Consider the following 11329-nt stretch of genomic DNA (forward strand, 5'->3'; position numbering starts at 1 on the left):
GTTTTTGTCATGAGCGTATACAAAGCCTGCAAAATGCGGCTAATAACATATGTAATTATTTCTTTTAGTTTAATTTCGAATACGATTCCCGTACAGGGGTAGTGAGGTATTGAACTGAGTTTTGGAAAATCAGACAAATAAATGTCCGATTTTCACTTATTCGGACAATTTCTGTCCAAATAAGTGAAAATATTTCGTTATTATCTACTTAAGATATAAAATAAAATGTAAAAAACAACAAATAATTGTTTTAAAAAATACATTGTAAATAATTACATACTTTTTCTTAAAAACAATCATTTTTTTTTATACTAATTGATTTGTCTTATTATTCTAAACATAAAAATATTACGGTAAGATTATCGAAAACTAAATATTTTACGAGATATTTTATCTTTTATATCAAAATATGTCAGATTAAAATATAAAATAACTCAAAAAGTACTTAATAAAAAAATACTTTATTAAAGTGTTTTGGAAAGCTCTCGGGATAAGCTATAAGAATATGTAATAAAAAATGGGGAGTTCCATTTAAGAAAACATCGACCACATTGACCTCACCTTGAAAAGACCACATAAGGTCAAATCCATATTTTCGTCATGTGGCCCCCTCGAAACCATGCAACTTTTGTCTAAAACATTTTTTGATATCTCACTTCGTTTCCGAAAAATATGCCCGCGTCACTATAAATGTCGGTATACAAATTACAGATATTACCATCGGTATATTTATTATATCACAGTACTGTCAGCTATGCGGTGAGATCTGCGATGCGGTAGAAACGAGAACTGTACTTTTGTCCGGAGACGACCAAGAAGACCAACACGTTTCTTACTCATAAATTTTTCGTTTCGGACTTTGCATCGTAATATCTCCGTTTATGTTATATGTAGAATGAAAATAAAGATGCTTTTCTTATATAAATCAAACTCAAGCTATCGATTAAGCCTAGTAAAAACTCGATCCATTCAGCGGTTATTGCAATCTAATAATCACAAGTACTCTCAACTGATCGACTCGCGTGAAGATACACGGGGTGCCTTGCTGTCGCTACGCGCGATCTTTGGCTTCGCGTGACTTGGCGCGAGACACTACCGTGTCTCTTGATTACAAAACTATGAAATATTATTTAATATTAATAATTGAATTTGATGTGCATGACAGGTTCTGCCAGCAGAACACAAGCTTAATGCGGACGCAGTTGATGCCAATCTGCTGCAATATGCTGCTTAAATCTGCTCGCAAACTGCTGGCAGGCTGCTAGCATTTTGCTTACTGGGATCTTAAGTAGATATAATAACGAACGATTTTCACTTATTCGGACAATTTCTGTCCAAATAAGTGAAAATCGGACATTTATTTGTCCGAATAAGTGAAAATCGGACATTTATTTGTCCGAATAAGTGAAAATCGGATATTTATTTGTCCGATTTTCCAAAAATTAATTCAATACCTGAATTCCTCGGTGCAGGAGTCGTATCAAAAATTAAACTGATAGAAATAATTACGATGTTATTAGCCGCATTTTGCAGGCATTATGTACGTTCATGACAAGAACTTGAATACGGATATAGAAAGTGAATAGTGTGCCGCATAGCGGTAAGCGAATAAACTATACTATTTCAATAAATTACATGAATGCTAAAAACTGCAGATTCTGCTTGGTTTCTACTGCCAATTTGCCATCAGATTGCGTGCGCGCAGATCTTGCTCGGTTTCTGCCGACAATCTGACGTCAAATCATGTTAGCAGATCCTGCTCGATTTCTGCTACCAATCTGCCATCAGATTGCACGCACGTAGATCCTGCTCGGTTTCTGCTACCAATCTGCTATGATAATTCTGTGCAAATCCTGTTCGGTTTCTGCTACTGATCTGCTGTCAAATTATGTCAGCAGGTTTTGTAACATTTCTGCTAGCATTCTGCTATCATTATCTGATATAACAGATTTTGTATACAATCTGGAATCTTTCTGCTGACAAAAATTTGTAGCAGACGTTTGGCAAAATCTGTTCGAACAGACTTGGCTATCTGGGTCTCTTGTGTTGAAATTATATCAGAAAATGTACTGATAAAAACATATTACATTTTTAATGTTACTAGCTGTGCTTTGTGTGCTTTATATATCTCATGAAAAAAACTTGAAGACGGGATAGATATCGCATATACGTCGCATAGTGATAAGCGAACGAACTTTAGTATTAAATCTCCTGAGCTATATGTTGTCTCCTTATCATGAACAATTCTTCTTTGTCGTATAACAATTTCATATTTTTAATAGTTTATTGACAACGAGTTACGATTAAGAAACTTCATTGCTTGAGGAAATATGCGCAACAACGAATAAGAATCATTGGGCGCGTTCAGCAGAACAAACCGCTTAATAGCTCTTACTTTTAGAACAAATCAACATCGAGTGTTGACAAGACGGTAACTCAGCAATTGCCTATCGTTATGCCCGGTCTACAATGAGTCGTTAGTCATTAGTCGCAAGCAAATTGACCAACTACAGTCGATTCCCAGCAAACACAGATATATAACTGTAACATTGCCATAATGAAACAGAATGTAACAAGTAATATAACGTATTTATTACATGTAACGTTCATCGTTAGTTGTAATTTCCCACTCATACAAAATTGCAATTATATAACATGAATATAACATGTTACTAAAATGTTATATGATTGTTACAGTCATGTAACAATAATGCTCTCGGATGAACTGGTCCGTTGAGTCTGTTCTTTTTCACTGCACTTCCTATACTATAACTTGCACTTGTCACATCCTCATCTTTTTTTCACCAAGTTACAAAACCACTCAAGTAGCGAACTGACGTCACAATGACGATAAATTTTGGTCACAAAATGACCAATTAGACAGCCTAAGTTAGGGGTCTCATGAGACCCGAAAATGTCTCGTCGATATGTCACATCCACGAGACGTCATTTTTACTACAGTTATTGCATATCAGACGTCTTCGGTAAGACAAAGCAAAAAAAGACCACACCGAGAAGAAAGAATGCAGCTATCATGGCTGACCAGGCCTTTGTCGCCACACACAGGGTGCGGAAAAAATACAGGGATCTTAAAATATCTCGAAAACAAGACTTTTGAGAAAAAAATGTTACATAAAAAAAGTTGTACGGTTTCGACAAATGCATCAAACGGTGATACCCATTTGACCTTGATCGCAATTATGAAGGAGATTTCAAGGTCAACTTTGAAATCTTAAACGGAAATCCTTATTTTTTATTTGATATTGTTGTAGCTTATTTCGAGAGCTTTTCAAAACACTGTAATAAAGTATTTTTTCATTAAGTACTTTTCGAGTTATTTTGTATCATATTCTCTGACATATCTTGATATTAAATATAAAATATCTCGTAAAATATTTAGTTTTTGATCATCTTACCGTAGTACTTTTATGTACAGAATAATGAGATGAATCAATTGATGTAAAAAAAAATATTTGTTATTAAAAAAATATATTATAAATAATTACATACTTTTTCTAAAAACAATTATTTTCTTTATACCAATTGATTTATCTCATTATTCCATACATCAAAATATTACGGTAAGGTTATTAAAAACTAAATATTTTACGAAATATTTTATATTTAATATCAAAATATGTCAAAATAAGATACAAAATAACTAAAAAAGTACTTAATGAAAAAATACTTTATTATAGTATTTTGAAAAGCTCTCGAGATAAGCTACAAGAATATCAAATAAAAAATAAGGACTTCCATTTAAGATTTCAAAGTTGACCTTGAGATCTCTTTCATAACTGCGATCAAGGTCAAATGGATATCACCGTTTGATGTATTTGTTGAAACCGTACAACTTCTTTATGTAACATTTTCTTCTCAAATGTCTTGTTTACGAGATATTTTAGGATCCCAGTATTTTTTCCACACCCTGTATATTTCGATAGTATCCCAGCAAACACAAAATGACAGTAACATCACACTATAATTTCCCACTCAACAATGTAACTGCAATGTAATATGTCTTGTATTTATGTAACAGTTATATTGCTGAGTGGAAAATTATAATATTGATGTTATGTCACTGTTACTTTATATTATTGGGACCCAGCAAGCACAGATACATAACTGTAACATTGCCATAATAAAACGGAATGTAACAAGTAATATAACGTATTTATTACATGTAACGTTCATCGTTAGTTGTAATTTCCCACTCATACAAAATTGCAGTTATATAACATGAATATAACATGTTACTAAAATGTTATATGATTGTTACAGTCATGTAACAATAATGCTCTCGGATGAACTGGTCCGTTGAGTCTGTTCTTTTTCACTGCACTTCCTATACTATAACTTGCACTTGTCACATCCTCATCTTTTTTTCACCAAGTTACAAAACCACTCAAGTAGCGAACTGACGTCACAATGACGATAAATTTTGGTCACAAAATGACCAATTAGACGTCCTAAGTTAGGTCCCATGAGACCCGAAAATGACGTTGATATGTCATATCCACGGGACGTCATTTTCTGACGTTTGTTTGACGGCAAAATTAAGACCAATTACAATAATAACATATAATAACACATATTAATGTGATATATATTATAGGTAAATCTAAATAATTTAATTTATAAAATTAAAGATTTTATTTATATGGAAGTTAATTTTTGTTTTATATTTTAAGCAGATAATAACAAACGATTTTTACTTATTCGAACAAAAATTGTCCGAATAAATTAAAATCGGATATTATCTGTCCGATTTTCCAAAAATCAGTTCAATATCTGAATTTCCTGGTACGGGAATCGTATCAGAAATTAAACTGATAAAAATAATTACAATGTTATTAGCCGCATTTTGCAGGCTTTATATACGCTCATGACAAAAACTTGAATACGGGCATAGATAATGAATAGCGCACCACGTGGCGGTAGGCAAATGAACTATAATCCCAATATTAGTTACAAAAGGACTTTATTTGGACGATCATAGGACGTCTTCAAAATTACGTCTTTGGCTATCATGTTATATAACAGTTATATTCTGTGTTTGCTGGGTTATTCCTAAAATATTCTTGGAATAATCGATTGTGGTCGGTCAATTTGCTTGCGACTAACGACTCATTGTAGACTGGGCTTTACTCGTCACCCTTAAGGTCATTGCACGTTAAAAAGTTTTGGTCGTAATCGTAAGGCCGTAAGCAAATCGACCAATCACAATCAAGCATTCTAAAACGCAATAAGAATGTTTGAATTGTGATTGGTTAATTTGCTTACGGCCTTACGGTTACGACCACTAAACTCTATACATACTGGAATGAGCAATTCCATTGTTTGGCTGTCGCCACTATTTCGCCGAGAGAGAGGTGCGTTTGGATGATGACATCTCTTTCTAGTATTACCTGATTGGGCCATGGCATGTTACATGACATCATCTAAACTGAGAATGATGTCATGTGACATGCCATGGACCAATCAGATAATACTAGAAAGAGATGCCATCATCCAAACGCTCCTCTCTCTCGGCGAAATAGTAGCGACAGCCAAACAATGGGATCACTCATTTCTGTCTGTATAGAGTTCAGTGGTTACGACTAAAATTTTTTCACGTGCAGTGGCTTTTAATCGGGTTTAATAAAGTCCGTAGTTGTAAAACTGGCCAATCACAGCTATTCCTCTGAAGAATGGAATGAGTGTGATTGGCCAGCCTTATAACTACGGATGTTATTAAATCCGATTAGGGGTGATGTGTCTATAAGCTCTGTTACACGGCACCTTTAATCGGGTTTAATAACGTCCGTAGTTGTAAAACTGGCCAATCACAGTTATTCTTCTAAAGAATGGAATGACTGCGATTGGCCAGCCTTAGATGTACGGATGTTATTAAACCCGACTAGGGGTGACATGTAAACGTAGTCATTAGTCTAGTTTCCACCAAAGTCATCAATCCGATTCTGTTTCGGTGCGCATCGAATTTAACGTACTGTTTCCACTGGAAGTAGAATAGAGGCGAGGAAGATTGATATTTAAGTAGAGCCAACTTAACTTTTGCTTGTGAATGTAAATAAACATAATTCTTGACAAATTTCTCGTTTATTTTCCATTTTGATAATTAATACGAACGAACGGTAACTGTTACAAACATCAACATATAGACTATATATTGACTATATATTGATGGTTACGAAATAATGAAAAGTAAAAGTTGGCACCATCTAGTTTAAAGCGTTTCCACCGCCTAAATTTTGTGTCAATTCGCTGCCACTCCGATAAAGCTTGTAGATCAGAGTGGGAGTGAAATGAACGCAGTCAGTCGTATTTCCATCGACTTAAATTTAGTTTTACGCCGCACTAGATGCGAATTAATACTTTGATGGAAACTAGACCACTGGCTATGTTTACACGTCATTCTTAATCGACTTTAATAATATCCGTAGTTCTAAGGCTGGCCAATCACAGTCATTCCATTCTTCAAAGGAATAGCTGCAATTGTCCAGTTTTACACCTACGGATGTTATTAAACCTGATTAAGGGCCAATTTCACCAAGTCCAGTTAGATGAACTAACGGTTAAAATTAGAAGGTGGCCAACAGAAAATAGAGGTGAAGGAAAACCAACCATTCATGTCATTTCAATCAACCACCCTGCTAATTTTAACCGTCGGTTCATCTAACCGGACTTGGTAAAATTGGCCCTAAAGATGCCGTGTAACACATTGAGCTCAATGAGCTCTGTTACATGGCACCCTTAATCGGGTTTAATAACTTCTATAATTGTAAAACTGGCCAATCACAGCTATTCCTCTGAAGAATGGAATGACTGTGATTGGCCAGTCTTAGAACTATACGGATGTTATTAAACCCGATTAGGGGTGACGTGTCAACGTAGTCTATGTAACGTCATTGTAAACGTAATCATTGTTTTGCTGAACGCGGCTATTGTATTTCTGTTGTTACCGCCATGTTGCCGTTGTAATCTCTAGATGAAACGATAAACTATGAGTTTTTGTTCTGTTGCTGATAACATAACGTGTACTTATAACTGATCGCTTGCTCTTGAAATTTCGTCAACTGATTGCTTTTATAAGCTCTAATGTTACTGCATTCAGTAATGCGTTCTATTTCGATGTTAGCAAATGTACAACAAACATTTAACAACACATATAGTGCATTTTAGATTGGTCAATGATTAATCACGCTTGGTTATCTGGGTTATGCCCCCCACGAAATCACAAAACTTGTACGAAACATTTTTTGATGAAAGCCTTGGTTTTTGAGAAATATCAATTAATGCGTCATTTAAAATGAGCCTCCCTGTATAAACAATAAGTTTTAATAAAAATTATATTTTTATCACCAGTGTATAAAGTTAGCCCTTCACTATTTGTTGAATTTCGTATTATTAAGCTGTAATTTATGGCACAATTACCATAAATGCAGCACAATTAATAAAAATACGAAATTTAAAAAGGGCACGGCTAACAGATTTTTTTTTGTTTCCTTACATAGGTATTTTTGTCTTTAAAAAGTAGATACTTGAAAACTTAACACTTCTAGAAAGTGTTATGTACATTATTAAATACCTTATTTCTGGATTAGGATCTGGCTTTCTGACAGTTAAAGCAACTACTGAACTGCCGGGTCGATGTAATAATTGAGCGGCTTGTCTTAAATCTCCAGAATCTAATTGTTCCCCATCTATCGCGAGCAGCCTGTCGCCGGATGCTAAACTGCCTGTTCGATAAGCAAGCGATCCTCGGCGAACTTCCGTAATTATTAAGTCCTCATTAACCGTAAGACCCAGATCGGGTTGACCACCTAATGGCCTCGTTACCCTCACTGTGAAAACTCCGGAATTCGGAACTACTGGTCCACCTACTTTGTATTCTATCACTAACTCGATCTGATTATGCCAATATATAAAAATAATTAATAAAAAGATATTTCATCCTATTTTTATAAAAATTAAAACAAGAAAAGATGTGTGTTTACCAATTGCGATGTCTCAAGTATATTAGCTACTTCAGTCGGTTGCAGATCGCGTAACATTCTCCGATTGATTGCGATAGCCTTATCACCAGGCAAAAGGACACCACTTTGTTCCGCCGGTCCACCAGCTTCCAAGAAGCTTACGACGTAATTCATGCGATCTTCAATTAACTTAAGCGCGACCCCGAAGCCCCGATGATCTGGTCGGAGAATGACCGTCAGGTTTTCCTTCATTTGTAGAGTCTGATTCGAGTTCTGCTGGATTTGCGGCTGTGCTCTCCTTTTGACTGTTCTCGACGGTCGTGGTAATATTTGTAGCCTAGCAATACGACAGCTCTGGGAATTATTTCTAAGCAGCTTCGCGGCGGTTGCCGCATCCTGAACAGACGTATCATCTATGGCCAATAACTGATCTCCCACTTGGAGAGCGCCACAGCGATCTGCTGTGCTCGCCGGACGGAGACTTTCTATGTAGATTCCGTTTGATGTCTCTCTCACGGTTAAACCTAGTTCTCCTGAAGATTTTCAAATCATGTTTCAAGTTAATATACATTCAAATGTTCATATTTTTAACATGTCAGGACAAAATAATTTTTTTATTTTTAATACATTTTTATTTCCACATGTGCAGAATAAAAATATCATTTTGATTATGTGTAACAATATTTTCATGTTATACATATGTAATCAAATAATGAATATGAAGTAGTGATAATACAGGAACAGATGTTAAAAATCTTTTCTGATATCAAGAAACATGAAGATATCAAGAATATATTATATAAGAACTTAAAAAAACACCATTATATTAATGCTATATAAATGCTCATTTTTAATCTTGTTAATCGTATTTTGCAATCTTTATTCCCAAGTAGCAGAGTGACATCAAAAGACGTCATAATGACGTCTATTTTTAGTAATTTATGGTCTATGACGTTGGCGGCTAATAATTGACGTTTAAGAGGATGCCGGAGCGACGGGCGAACTCCGACGGGTGAACGCCCTCATTTAAGTGTAACTAAAAGTGTCGGTATATTATCAACGCTTTATAGTTACATTACCGATATCATTATGTAGAGTAATTGTCAAGGATATGTGCATACTTTGGAAAGAGCAATAAAATACAAGCTTTTCGCATTGTGTTAAATATGTAGAGACAGAAAATATGTTGGATTTCTACTCTATTTCTGTTCTATCGTCTCGTAGAAGCAACGACTTTACACAGATATCTGTTTGTGTCGCGTACATATTTTGAATACAAATCTATAATATTGCTAATATTATCTTTTTTGGTTTTATCATAATGTAGATATATACATATATACATCATACCCTAACAGCACATGATATCATTCGAATATTCTGTTCTGATACTGTGAATATACGTAATATATGTAATATACTGAGAACATCCCTATAACATTTCTTGTAGAATTATATACAATATATATATATATATATATTTGTATGTATGTATGTATGTAGAAGTTTATTGTTCCCCAATGGGATTACAATCTTTACATTCACCTTAACCTATTACCTTAATCTATTACATTTTGTACATGTTTCGCTTTATCATCGCCCTTTCCATCATTCTCTCTCTCTCTCTCTCTCTCTCTCTCTCTCTCTCCGCTTTATTCTCCTACTTGCCTTATCTCTAACTTACATACTACTTACGTCTATCTTACGCTAACCCTTATCTCTACTGGACCCCCGCTTCCGCTGTTCTTCCTTGTAATTTTTCCGCCCCTCTTTCCTCTTTCATTCTTCTTTCAGCCTCCACCCTCCTTTCCACAGCATCCTGCCAGCTCTCCTCCCTCCCTCGCCCCTCTCCCGTACACCCTTCCCATACATGTTCCCAAGTCTCTTCCACTCCTCCACACACTCTACATGTCCTCTTCTCCTCTCTCTCCCAGTATAACCCTTCTCTTATTTCGTTTTCCTATTCTGAATCTTAATACTCTTCTCCATCTACTTTCCGCCCATCCCTTTTTCAAATACTCTGGGGTGCCCGCGCCCCTCACTCTTCTGTACCACTTATTGTACCTCGATTCTCCTATTTTCTTTTCCCTTTCTTCCTTCTGCTTTCTCCTATCTCTCTCTTCTAACTCCCCATAATCCCTTTCCTCTTTCTTCTTGTCTTGTACCCCTCTTTCTCTAAGAAACTCCTTTTTTTCCTGCTCCCATGCCCCTATCCTCCCTTTTTCCATCTCTCCCTCATCTCTAACCAACATCTTCTAGCTATTTTTCCTCCCTTCCCTTCCTCTAGTCTTTTTTCGAAATTCCACGCCCTTCTTCCAGCTCTTCCTCTCATCAACCCTCTCCCTGTCTCTTCCCTAATCATATACCCTGGCGTTTTCCAGTCTACTCCCATTGTCCATTTCAAGTACCTATCGTGTATGCCCTCTATCTCTTTTCTCTCTTTCCATCCCCATATATGATGTATATATACGTTACATCTATGTTATATAGCATATACAGGGTGGTCCTCGTAACGGTCGCGACGATTTTTAAGGCACTTACAATAATCTGACATAAAAAAGTCATAAACAGAAATTTATCATTTTCTAACCGGCAACAAATTGCAATAATAAAAAAAAAGTAAAATAAGTAAATTAGATAACACATGAATAATTTTGATCCAAGATTATTGTTCCAACATTCTAAAAATGTTTGTGGCTCTGAAAAGGGCTGATTAAATGTTTAATAATGTCTAATTTTTTTATGTTGCTATTGCAAAATGAAACTGTTTTTTCAAATCTTCTTTCGAGATAATGTCTTTCCCGCCTACAATATTTAGATATTATGCATAGTTCTTATAAAATCTTTAGCGAAATAGTAAAATAAAGTAGACAAACGCTCACGCACGCCGTGCGCGCGCCGTCCCTGATTCATGTGTAACTTAGAGCGCTCATTCGTTAGTTTAAAGTTGCTCTAATTTAAAAAGTATTATTCAAACGCAATTTTGCCAAAGAAAAAAGTTGTTTCTTTTAGCACGGACAATCACGCTGTGCATTCCGTATCCGCGAATTCTGGGACACCCTGTATACTTACATACAGCATGCTACAAATATCGCGTAATAATAAAAACAAATGCGCATCTTTATAAACGAATATTCTCCAACCAAATAAAAAAATTATTTTCATATTGATTAAAATTAATTCGATACATAAAACCATTATTTATAAATATTTTACGACAAAAATTAAATTTCTAAATTTTTGCTTTGGAAAAAGTTTATTTTCTATAAATATAGGCAAGCTTATATAAATATGCAAATGTTTGGTAACATAAGAGGATAAAATATATCAAATTTTCTTTTCTCATTTTAAAT

At 35.1% G+C, this 11329-nt stretch overlaps 1 protein-coding gene across 1 annotated transcript in view; it reads right to left on the reverse strand.

The window, feature by feature from the left end:
* Positions 1-7506: 7506 nt before the first annotated feature.
* Positions 7507-11329, reverse strand: part of LOC115243759 (glutamate receptor-interacting protein 1-like) — an 8285-nt gene continuing 4462 nt past the window's right edge. Inside the window, exons 3-4 of the mRNA XM_029820954.1 lie at positions 7998-8509; positions 7507-7908 (exon numbers count right to left, since the gene is read on the reverse strand). Of these exons, the coding sequence (XP_029676814.1) occupies positions 7507-7908; positions 7998-8509 (914 nt within the window). The remainder of the gene's footprint in view (positions 7909-7997; positions 8510-11329) is intronic.

Source organism: Formica exsecta, unplaced genomic scaffold, assembly GCF_003651465.1.
Source record: "Formica exsecta isolate Colony F162 unplaced genomic scaffold, ASM365146v1 scaffold731, whole genome shotgun sequence".
NCBI lineage: Eukaryota > Metazoa > Arthropoda > Insecta > Hymenoptera > Formicidae > Formica > Formica exsecta.